Source organism: Trachemys scripta, chromosome 7 (assembly GCF_013100865.1).
Source record: "Trachemys scripta elegans isolate TJP31775 chromosome 7, CAS_Tse_1.0, whole genome shotgun sequence".
In the NCBI taxonomy this organism is placed as follows: Eukaryota; Metazoa; Chordata; order Testudines; family Emydidae; genus Trachemys; species Trachemys scripta.
In genome coordinates, this window is record NC_048304.1 from 89,820,023 (window position 1) to 89,832,738 (window position 12,716).

General features: G+C 45.1%; 1 protein-coding gene across 1 annotated transcript in view; it reads left to right on the plus strand.

The window, feature by feature from the left end:
* Positions 1-12,716, plus strand: part of PCDH15 (protocadherin related 15) — a 698,694-nt gene that overhangs the window by 663,872 nt on the left and 22,106 nt on the right. Inside the window, exon 31 of the mRNA XM_034775466.1 lies at positions 2,463-2,573. Coding sequence (XP_034631357.1) covers positions 2,463-2,573 — 111 coding nt within the window. The remainder of the gene's footprint in view (positions 1-2,462; positions 2,574-12,716) is intronic.

A 12,716-nucleotide genomic window follows, 5' to 3' on the forward strand; every position in this document is an offset into this window, starting at 1 on the left:
CACCTATGACATGGTAAGAATTTTCGGCTCCCAAGGACAGCGTTATATCGAGGTAGAGGTGTACTAAATAAATAATAGCTTGATATTAAAAATAGTTTATATTAAACTGAAAACACCCCCCATATATCTATCTGTATATGTATATACGCCAATAACTTAATTTTTTTGTGTTAATTGAGCCATTTGCTTTTTACGTCATTTATTTTATTAACTTAATTTAAATTTGGAAATGTGGACAGATATGCTGAAGAAAACACAATAAAATGTGAAGGCTTTGCTTATGTAACCCCCCCCCCCCCCCCCCCCCGAGTGTGGTGTTCTATCCCATCTAATGGCACCAAGACCACTTAGAGAGAGATATTAATGAGTCTGCTCTAGAGCCTTAACTAAGGGCCACCCGCTGACAACCAGGGTCTGTCAATGTTCTATAGAGCACAGGATAGAGAAGATGATCCTATCCTTTGCTGTTTATATTTCTGTATCTTTGTGTAATTTTGTAATCATTGGGTGATTGTTCTTTACCAAGATTTTGAAGTGGTATAGCCTTAAAATAGGAATCCATGAGTTCCATGGCTTTGTGTGGCCTTTTAATGTTTATGAGATGTCATTAGCAGATATTGACTTCTGTTGAGGTGAACATCATGATTTATTGACCCAGGAGATAAATGTTCGTTGAAACATAAAGTCAGTAAACCAAATTCATCCCTGGAGTAACTCAATTCAATTAAATAGAATTATATCAGGGCTAAGTTAGCCCAATATTAGTAATGGTTATATACTATGAATAGTGCATATCCCAGAAATACCTGGTTATGAATATCATTATTTAAAACTAGCATTCTAAAGGGGAAATGAAGTTAGTACTTCAGAAGAAACAATTATTGGGTAATGCCAGAGCAATCCAGGGTCTGAGAATATCAGACTTCAGAATTGTTAATTTGGGGGGTGCAGGGAGGAAGGTTAAAGAGTAAGAGCTTGGAAACCCTAGTTACCATCCAAATCTTTTCAGCCAAATATGAGAGGATTTTTTGTAATGTAACAATGCTGAATATATATAGATATAGATATAATATATTTTATAATGAACCAGTTTTACTTCCCTATTTTTAGATGATTTTAGAACTTCAGTAAATGACATCTGAGCTCCAGGCACTACCATAATATAAATGTGAAGAATAATAATCATGATTTATTTTGAAAATCAAGGTAGAGTCTGTTGTACTCTATTCTGAATTAAATTTATCTCAATCCTGTTACCAGTTACATGGTAATTATTTGCTCTTTCTCACCTCTACAAATGAACTAGAGGGCTTGAATTTATGGTCTACATATTGACTAGAGTTGGCCAAAAAAAGGAAGTCCCTTCCTGTGAAAAATTTAATGTTTTATTTTTTTCTGAAAAATGTAAATATTTTTGCAGAAAGAGATTTCCTGAAAAAATTGGTTTCAGGACATCCAAAATGGAATTTTCAGGCTTGTCAGCTGTCCGCCTAGAAGACTCTTGTCAATTTAATTTTCCTCCCCGGTTCTTTGCCTCCCTGGAGTTCAGCCTCCTTGCTTCACCTCTAACCCAGATCTTTATCATCTTAATTTGGATACATGGGCGTGGAATGAAATAATTACACAAGGCATTTGCCCAGTAGGCTGATCTTGGCATTCCTTAACTCCTGTTTCATCAGATCACCTATTTCTCTTTGGAGGGTTTACCACCGATAAGCAGCCCTGAGTGACGCTTGGATTTATTGTATCAGTAAGAAGGGTGTTCAGTCTGTGCGGCTGCCTGGAAGGTTCTTGTTACTTTCACTTTCTGCCTGCAGACAGAAGGTGAAATTAAAAAGAGCTTTCCAGGTTGCCATCATTTCAATTTTCCTGATAGACAATCAAAATTTTTCAACAAAACTGAAATTTTCATGCAGAAAATTTTGATTTTACAGCAAGGACATTTGGAAAAATCATTCAAATGGGAAATTGTTGACCAGCTCTTATGCTGATAAAGATGTTACAAGTCATAAAAATTAAACTTTGAATGAGACTTTACAAATGTTTAAATTTAAATGCGACATTAATAACTGTCAATAAATGAAGGACTTTGCCAAAACAGCCAGTTCACCACATACCACCTGTTGAAAACAAGTACTGTTAAAGCTTAATTGACCTCTTACTCAATTAAGTGTAATTGCTAATTAATGTTTTATTATTTCATGGTGATCAGGTGGTTTGGCAATTATTTAAAAGTGGGTGATAGTATTTAGATACATTTTGGAGCTCTGGAATTCCATAATGAAAGAGCAAGCCATGGAGTGATACAAAGCTGAAACAAATTGCTCACGTGATTACCTTTCTTTGAATATAAAACCAATAATGTTTGAGGAACTACCATCTGATTACTGTATGTCAGCCCATGTAAGCTATAGAATATTTCTAACACCTATTTTTTTCTCTCCCTGCACAACTTACCAAAGGCGGCAAGCTGAATGTGCAAAGACAGCAAGAATCCAGATGGCCTTACCAGCCGGCAAACCATCAAGTAGCGCTGCCAATAATCTCTATGAAGAACTCGGTGACAGCACCATGTAAGTATTTATTGTGAGTCATCACTAAAATTATTAGTGAACCAAGGCATAAGTCACATTTCTGAAATGTCATTTATTACAACATACTTGAATAGACTTTTCTTGATGAGGGTATATTCCACAAACAACTTGAGCTTCTTCAAAATCAAGAAAATAACTAAGAGGGCTGGAAACTCAGTTGTGCAATAGTGTCACAAAAGGGACAGAATATGGGGCAGTCAGCTGGGATTCCTCCTTGTATGGGGAATCTCCAGAGGAAGTAAAAGGTGTCTAAGTATAAAGTGCACACTGCACTTCAGTGTTTTGGGGCCAGCACAACAGCCCATAGGTGCTAAAGCAAGTTAAAATAGTCCTGAGGCTGCTCTAGTTTGCATCAAGGTTAGGGGGATTGAAAGGTGGCAAAAAGCCTTTACTTCTCAGATGTACTGAATGCAGCTCTAGCACGTTTGAGAACTTGGCCCAAAAGTTATTTCTTCCAAGCCACCTGCTGAATATACTTTATAAAACTCAATCAGAAAACCCATTTGATAGACATCTCAGTATGAAATCTTCCATTGGCTAAAGTTTTTTCTTTGTAAATCTGAAGTAATTTAAATGTTGAAAATAAACACAATGGGTCAATAAAATAGATTGTAAAAAAAAAAAATAGTAGTTAAAGGAAAGCATCTTTTTACCATTATATATTGGTAACGTATTTTTAGCTGGAATGTGTCTTAGGTCTTCTTTTCTAACAGTATGATATGACCAAAGTCATTGTCCTATTAAGACATTACATTACTAAGAAAGGGTGAATTGTACTCATGCACTGATGTAACTTAATTGTAGTCAAGGGACTGCAAGCAGAAATCAACACAGTATGAACAGACCATAATAGCATAGTACAGGAAATATTTACACATACAATATTTTTGTTTATAGGCTAATGTCAGAAAATATTTATTACTTTTGTATTATTTTAAAAGAATAACATTAAGTTGACAACACTAAAAAGAATAGACTTCATAAAGTATTTGGGGGTGTGTGCTATCTAGTGTTGGCTGATTATTGTTCTATTTTGAAGTCACCTTTTTCCCCTTGATCAGAGAGTTCATATATATATTTGAGTTTATAAAAATGTTGTTATAGCAGGGCAAAGATATCATTGCTATAGTATGTTTTAAGTTTTGATTATTTAAAGACAGTATCTGATTTCCAAATGTTTTGGGTTGAATTTCTCTTTGTGAATAGAGAACCTTTGCATTACTCATTGAAGCAGGAGTAGCTTCTCTTCCAAAATTAATCACTGATTCCCCCCCGTCCCCCATGGCATTTTATGCCTGTGAATTGTTACTGTTTGGGTAGCTGGAAGAAAGAAGTATGTTTCACAGAAATACAACACACATAGAATTTAAAAGGTTATGGTATGTGAGTTCTAGGTCTTGATCTAGGTGGGACTACTCACATCTTTACAATTACACCCATGCTGATGTACTTTGCTGGATCAAGACCCTGGTTTCTTAAAGTCTAACCCAATTCCTGTGAAAGTAAAAGGAAGACTGCAATTCACTTTACTAGAAGTTGGATTGGACTGGTTACAAATGGGCATTGGAAGCCTTATGAGTCTGCATTCTCCATCTAATTGATGTGCTTTCAGCCAGGCTAAGACCAAGCCTTAGTGTTTGTGGACAAAATTTGCACCTGCAAAGTTTTGCATAGGCAAAATGAGTTCTTCTTTGAGTGATTGTTCATGTCCATTACACATTAGGTGTGCGTGCGTTGCGTGCACGGACGTCGGAAACTTTTTCCCTCAGTGGCTCCCGGCGGGCCGGCAGGGACCCCACCTCCCGCCAGAGTGGCTCCCTGATCTAGCGTATATATATCCCTGTGGGCCCGACCCTCCCTCAATTCCTTCTTACCATCCGTGACGGCGTTGGAACAACTCTGTCTCTCGCTTGAGAGTGTCCTTTAGCGTTAGTTGTTAGTGTTACTCTTAGCAGTTATCAGTTCTTAGTAACTAGTGTTAATCTTAGCAGTTATCAGTTCTTTTAGTAGTAGTTAAGCTCCTTTGTGTTAGGTGTTTGGTCAATCCCGACACTGGCCCTGGGCGGCGGGGCATGCTGCACGCCCAAGGCTTCAAGGCTTGTGCCATGTGCCGCAAGCTTATGCCGATAAGCGATCCCCACGACTCGTGTCTCCGTTGCCTGGGGGAAGCACGCCAAAAAGAGCGCTGCAAGATCTGTAAGGCCTTCAAGCCCAGGACTAAGAAAGAGAGAGACTTTCGCCTTAAGCAGCTGCTCATGGAGGCTTCATTACAGCCCTCCTCTTCGGCACAGCAGGCCGCGGCACCGTCAACTTTGGTGCAGAGTGCCCCGGCATTGGTTCGTGATCTGGTGCCGGCAGGGCACCCTAAGCCTACGGCACCGACACAGCAGGACCGCTCCCGGCACCGGTCATCTTCGCCGGCAAAATCGAAGGGCCAACCCAAGGCCCGAGGACGCTCCCCACATAAGAGGGCAGCGCCTGCGAAGACCCCGAGTGCCCCTAAGGGCGTGGCGGCCCCAGGACAGATCCCGGTGCCAGTGGCTCCTGTGCCGAAAGGCCCGTCGAGCCCCGGGATAGGCGCATCGAGTGAGGAGGAAGGGCTGGAGGAGCTTTTGGAACAACCCTCCACCCCGGACAAGTTTGAGGCAGCAAAGGACCTCATCGTATTGTCCGCTGAGGGCCCCCTCCAAGCCAAGGACAATCGGCTGAGACTGCCATCCAGAGGCAAGCCGGCAATGGTGCGCCCATCACGGTTACCATCTCGGCACCATTCACGGCACCGATCGCGGTCGAGCTCCACCTCGGTGAACTCCCGGCTACCCTCAGCGCAGAGGGCTGCACAGCCGTCGGGCCTGAATAAGCGCCCGGCACCGACCCAGCAGTCCTACTCGAGTAGGCACCGGGACGTGTCAGCCATGCAATCCCCGAGACCGACCACTCGCAGTCGTTCCCAGTCCCGAGGTCATCGGTCCAGGTCCAGGTCAGCAAGACGCTACTCCCGGTCCCGGTCCCGGAGGCACTACTCTCCGACCCCGGACCGATACCGTCCCATGGCACCACCGTGGCCATCCAGGTCACCGTCCGTGGTTTCGGAGGCAGACTCGGGCCAGTCCAGCAGATTTACCCACAGGGCACTGACTGGTAGGGAACATGAAGCCGCTTGGCACCCACAGTGGGGCCAGCCAGGACAATGGCCATTCTGGACCCCTTGGGCCTACCACCAGCAAGGCCCCTTGCCCAGGACCTCGAGATCTGGCCCCTCGGGACACCGGTCCCGCTCCCCGCAGGGGCGCCCCTCCTCTCGCAAGGAGGCCACGGTCTCCAGACCACCAGAGCGAGAAAGAGCCTACTCGGCACCGAGCCCAGCACCGTCTTAGATATGACATACCCCAGAGGAACGCCCAGTCGGTGAGGAGTTGCAGGAAGAGGAGGATGCTCAGAAGGCCCTAACCTCTTCCTCCTCACCAGATGAAGCCGTGGCGGGCACAACAGTGTCTGGCCCTCCTCCATCGGGCGCACCAAGCACTGCTCTGCTGAGTAGCCCTCAATCTGGGGTTGCAGGCGTAGGAGACGGTAGAGCAGGAGGACCCCATGGTTGATATCCTAAGCCCGGAAGGCCCCTCCAGGATTGTGCGCCCGCTCATTAAAAACTTACAATCTAACTATAAGACAATATGGCAAACACCGGCCTCCAGTGCACCAATCGCGAAAGGCGTAGAGAGGAAGTACTTCGCCCCCTCCAAGGGGTTCAACTTCCTCTTTTCTCACCCAACACCCTGTTTGCTGGTCGTCTTGGCAGTCAACGAACGAGAGCGGCATGGCCAGCAAGCCCCGGCCCCCAAATCCAAGGAGGCAAGGTGCTTGGACTTATTTGGTAGGAAGGTCTACTCCTCCGGGGGCCTCCAGTTGAGGATCGCTAACCAACAAGCGATTCTGAACAGACACAATTTCAATTCTTGGGCATCAGTCTCCAAGTTTAAGGACTCCCTGCCCCAGGGTTCACAACCCGAGTTCGCTGCCTTAGTGGACGAAGGGAAGGCAGTAGCCAAGACTTCTCTGCAGGCCTCGTTTGACTCCGCGGACGCAGCTGCCAGGACAATCGCGTCAGGAGTGGTGATGAGGCGCTCAGCATGGCTACAGGCTTCCAGCCTTCCCCCAGAGGTACAAAACACCTTGCAAGACCTCTCGTTCGAGGGGTCAGTCTTGTTCTCAGACCAGACAGATGCCAGATTACATAGTCTCAAAGACTCTCAAGCAACCCTGAAGTCGTTGGGAATGCACACCCCAGTGACTCACAGGAAACCCTTTAAGCCTCAACCACCGCAGAGGCAGTACCACCCTCGTCCTAGACAGGAACCGTACCGCAGAAGGGGCAGGGACAACAGGCGTAGACGGAACAACACGCCTAACCAGGGCCAAAGCCAAGGTCAAGGCAAGCCGCAGCCGGGAAATAAGCAAGGGTTTTGAAGCTGCGATCGAGGACAGCGTACCGACCCTTATACCGGATCCTCCCCTATGTTTCAGGTACCGCTTCTCCCATTTCTACTGTGCTTGGTCCCGTATAACATCGGACCGCTGGGTCCTTTGCTCGGTGGAGGCGGGATGCACCCTTCAGTTCTCCTCGCCCCCTCCCTCCCATCCCCGTCCCTCTTCAGGACCCCTCTCATGAGCAACTCCTTATGCAGGAGGTGCGGGCCCTCCTCAAAGTAGGAGCGGTGGAAGAGGTCCCTCCGGACCTAAGAGGAAAAGGGTTTTACTCCAGATATTTCCTTATTCCCAAAGCAAAAGGGGGCCTCCGTTCTATTTTGGACCTATGCAAACTAAACAAATTTTTGGTCAAGGCACGTTTTTGCATGGTCTCCCTTGGCGCTATTATCCCATCCCTAGATCCGGGGGATTGGTACGCTGCCCTCGATATGAAAGATGCATACTTTCACATCACCATTCGTCCTGCCCACGGGCGGTTCCTGCGCTTCACCATCAACCGACACCATTTCCAGTTTGCGGTCTTACCCTTCGGCCTAGCAACGGCCCCGCGAATGTTCACGAAATGCATGTCCGTGGTGGCAGCCTTCCTTTGAAAAAGGAAGATGCAGATATACCCGTACTTGGACAACTTGCTCCTCGCGGGCAGGTCGGAGGACGAGGTCCGCTCCCACGTAGCACTGGCATTACAGGTGTTCCGCAAGCTCAGCTACTGGTCAATGTACCCACGTCCTCACTGATCCCCACGCAGAGACGGATTTCATAGGAGCAGTCCTGGACTCGGTGGCGGCACGGGCAAGTCTTTCAGTTTCCAGGTTCCTGGCCATTCAAAAGGTCGTAAGCTCCATCCAACAGTTTCCCACGACCCCGGTCAGATGCTGTATGCAACTCCTGGGGCACATGGCGGCTTGCACACACGTTGTCAGACATGCCCGCCTGAGACTCAGACCATTACAGCTGTGGCTAGCCCAAACGTATCGCCCCAACAGAGACCCCTGGGACCTAGTAGTGACAATCCCAGCTTGGGTATCGAACTCCCTCCGTTGGTGGCTCGATCAGCAGCAAGTTTGCGAAGGTGTCCCTTTTGCCACACCACAACCCACCCTGACATTAGTGACAGATGCGTCAGACCTGGGCTGGGGGGCGCTGCGGACCCAGGGCTTATGGTCCAGGGAAGAAAGGTTGCCAGACCTTTCACGCTACCATAGAAGGCCACAGCATGTCAGTTCTGATGGACAACACTACCGCCATGTTCTACATAAACAAGCAGGGCGGGTCCCAATCCTCTCCCCTTTGTCATGAGGCTCTCTGCCTATGGGACTCCTGTATAGCCCATTCAGTCCAACTACTGGCAGCGTATCTCCCAGGGATCCAAAACGGGTTAGCAGATCACCTCAGCAGGTCGTACCACATGCACAAATGGACGCTGAGAAAGGACGTCCTGCATTCAATCTTCCAGAGATGGGGGTTTCCCCAGGTGGATCTCTTTGCCACCAAGGACAACAGCCAATGCCCTCAGTTTTGTTCATTCCAGAACCAAAACCTGGGATCATTGGCAGATGCCTTTGCGATTCAGTGGGGCGGGAGCCTGAGGTATGCCTTCCCACCATTCCCGCTCATCCACAGGGTCCTGCTGAAGACCCGCAGGGACAAGGCGACAGTCATCCTCATCGCACCGGCATGGCCACGCCAGCATTGGTTCACGACCCTGCTGGAACTGTAATTGACCGCCCCGATTACCCTACCCCTCCATCGCGACCTCGTCACGTCACCTACTCCACCCAAACCTACCGTCGCTGCATCTCATGGCGTGGTATCTCTCTGGCTAAACGATACGGAGCATAGGTGCTCCCACCAGGTCCAGCAAATTCTTCTTGGTAGTAGGAAGCCCTCTACAAGAGCGATCTACCTTGCCAAATGGAAGAGATTCTCCCTCTGGTGCGAGCGTAATCTCATACAGCCTCTCCGGGCCTCCATCCCATCAGTACTGGACTACTCGCTGCACCTCAAGCATCAAGGACTCGCCCCCACCTCAATTAAAGTGCATCTGGCCGCCATATCGGCGTTCCATCCGGGAGAATTGCAGGGTTCGGTATTCTCCAACCCCAAAGTAGTCCGATTCCTCAAGGGGCTGGAGAGGGTGTTTCCCTACTCGCGCCCGCCGGTCCCCACATGGAACCTTAACCTGGTCCTAACTAAACTCATGGGACTGTCCTTTGAACCCCTAGCCTCTTGCTCCCTTATGCACCTCTCATTGAAGGTAGCATTTCTAGTGGCCATCACAACAGCTAGGAGGGTATCGGAGTTGAGAGCCCTCACTTCGGAACCCCCATATACAGTTTTTTATAAGGATAAGGTGCAACTTAGGCCGCACCCCCAAGTTCCTTCCTAAGGTGGTCACGCAATTTCATATGGAGCAGGACGTTTGTTTACCCATGTTCATCCCTAAGCCCCATACGGACCCAAGCCACCGCAGCCTGCATACCCTTGATATCCGTAGAGCCTTGGCTTTCTATCTGGAACAGACCAGGCCATTCCGCAAGTCGACACAACTGTTCATTGCCATTGCGGAGAGAATGAAAGGCCAGCCTATCTCAGCTCAACGCTTGTCAGCGTGGATTATGCTTTGCATTCGCACATGCTATGAGCTTGCCAACGTACCAGCTTCAGGCAATCAGGGCTCACTTGACTAGGGCCCAAGCGTCCTCGGCGTCTTTCTTGGCACAGGTTCCACTCCAAGAAATCTGTAAAGCAGCCACCTGGTCGTCAGTGCATACGTTCACAGCCCATTACACAATCCATCACCAGACCAGAGAGGACGCGGTGGTAGACGGCTGTGCTTCAATCACTTGTTCCTTGACTCCTACCCTCCTCCAATGGTAATCTTGTGAGTCACCTAATGTGTAATGGACGTGAACAATCACTCGAAGAAGAAAAAACAGTTACCTACCTTCTGTAACTGTTGTTCTTCGAGATGTGTTGTTCATGTCCATTACACTCCCCACCCTCCTTCCCCTCTCTCGGAGTCTCCGGCAAGAAGGAACCGAGGGACGGTCAGGCCCTCAGGGATATATATACACTAGAGCGAGGCGCCGCTTTGGCGGGGGGGAGGGTCCCTGCCGGCCCGACGGGAGCCGCTGAGGGAAAAAGTTTCCGACGTACGTGCACACGACGCACGCACACCTAATGTGTAATGGATGTGAACAACACATCTCGAAGAACAACAGTTACAGAAGGTAGGTAACCATTTTTTGCAGATGCAAATCTGAATACTTGCACTTCTGATTTAGAGACACACTTACTCAGATTTGTAACAGCACTTCAACTAAAAGTATAAATTTAGCAAATACAGATTTTTCCCTGTAAAGCACCATCTATGGGAAAAAAAAAATATATATATATATATATACCATTGAAAAAATGACAATTAATATTTCCACAACACTGAGATATTGATCAAGGAATCTCCAGTAGAAGATAGAGATATGGAAAAATAATGTAAATCAATGCACTTAATAATTTTAAAGAGATCATGTTTTTCAATAAAATTTAAATAAAAGTTTATCAAAAATCCGTGAAGTTTAACTGAATCCAATATTTGATCTAAAGGCAACAATCTATCTCAGAAAATCAATTTTCAGGAAAAAAAATTATAGTAGAATATTGTAAACTCATTTTTAACTTGCAGGTGAATTGCAATACTACATTTAAATTGCTATAGTATATTATAATCTTATGCATCGCTTTATTTTTTCTTCTCAATTATTTCTTGAATCTCCAACAATTTTCTTAAATACCAAATAATGGAAGTTTAAGAAAATTGAAAAACTTGTCTTTATTTTACATGCCTTTCCATAACTGTCCTTTGTCAAACATTTTCTTTCTGTAGTGCTGCCTTACATCTTATTTTCTTAATTTGGTTTTTGTGGAAAGTTAAGTGGAACTAAACTTTTTTTTTGTTTTCAATCTGTCTTATGTCTCATGACTTCCATTCTTTCTCCATCTTTGGATACATAGGCATCAGTAAGTAAACTTACTTCATCATGCATAATATTTGTAGCCAATAGAAACAGTTGTTGATTCTTCTATGCTTAGTTTATGTTAAAACTGTAATTAATTGCCATTGACTATCAGCCTTTATTTTACAATGGTGTACTACATGGAAGACATTTACTTTTAAGTGGAAAGATTTGTGTATCTCCTTTCATTTTCCTTAACCCTTTTGTACCAAGTAGCACTTAAATACAGAACTGTAATTGCTGAACTTGAATAGTATTATTTCTAAGGACCTCCAGTCTCAGCACCTACACTCTTTGGTGAGTGGTGCTCTCCAGATACCTAAAACAGATTGATAGGTAAGCAGAAAGAACAGGAGTACTTGTGGCACCTTAGAGACTAACAAATTTATTAGAGCATAAGCTTTCGTGGACTACAGCCCACTTCTTCGGAAGAAGTGTTCCTTTTTGTTCTTTTTGCGGATACAGACTAACACAGCTGCTACTCTGAAACCTGTCATAGGTAAGCAGGTTTCTCAAGCTCGCATTCAGTCAGAACCTTTTCATCCTTTACCCATAATTCATTTTTAGGCAGCCATTACTGCTCCAGTTTGCAGAAATATGACTTCAAAGCAATCTGATGCAGTTCCTTGTTGGAACAAAGAGACAAAAGATTGTTCTACAAATATTAAGGTTTCATCATAAAATAACTCTAGCATTTTCATATAAAAATAGTCTAGCAACCAAGCAGCTTTTCAAATAATCCATTCTCATATATATCAAGGGTATATCAGCTTGTATGTGCTTTGTATTTGGAAGCAAAGTGGATCTTCATTTAACTTCAGGAATCATTGATTTTTCCAGTCTCTACATTTGAAAATCCATGTGATCATTAAGATGGCTGAGGAAGCTTGTCCAATATGTGTCAAGGAATATTGTTTAAAAATAAGTTAATGATGTAAAATAACATATCAAATCCCCATGATCAAATACTCATTAAGTACTGACACTATTGGGAGTGTAGACCTAGTTTAACTGGTAGTTTCTGAGATGCATTCTGTTTACCAGTGTTATTCCGTGCACTGGGGAGAGTATCCGCTCTGCTGTAGCCCTTTTCAGGGGTGCCACATACTCCCACTGCTTGTCAGCACATTTAATGCCCCAGGTCCTTTTGGAAAAAAGTGTGCTCCCACATGTGTGTGAAGGGAGTAGTCCTTATACCCCATGAAATGATTCCTATCTGCCACTCCTGCTCAGTCAACATGTATCCAGACAGATTTAGAGAGTATAGATTTTCTGTGTATATCAGCTTCCAGACAAATCAAGAAACAAAATAATTGTATTATAACCTTTCCTTATTTCCTAAATGTATATATTTTTGAGCTTTTATGCCCACATATTTAAAGGGGCATCTGTGTGGCTTCTTATTTTACTCTCATTCAGTACTGTTTAAATGTCTTTTCCCTTGTTCTTGAGTGATTTCTCACCTTGGAATGCTTAACCATGCCACAGTAAATTTCCCTTAGCCTAATGTTCATGAAATTTCTTTGAGTTTGGGGGGGGGGGAAAGATATTCCAGAATATAGAACTATTAACTAAGCACTCCTAGAACTGTGTCCTGTCATTTTCACTAAACGTACAA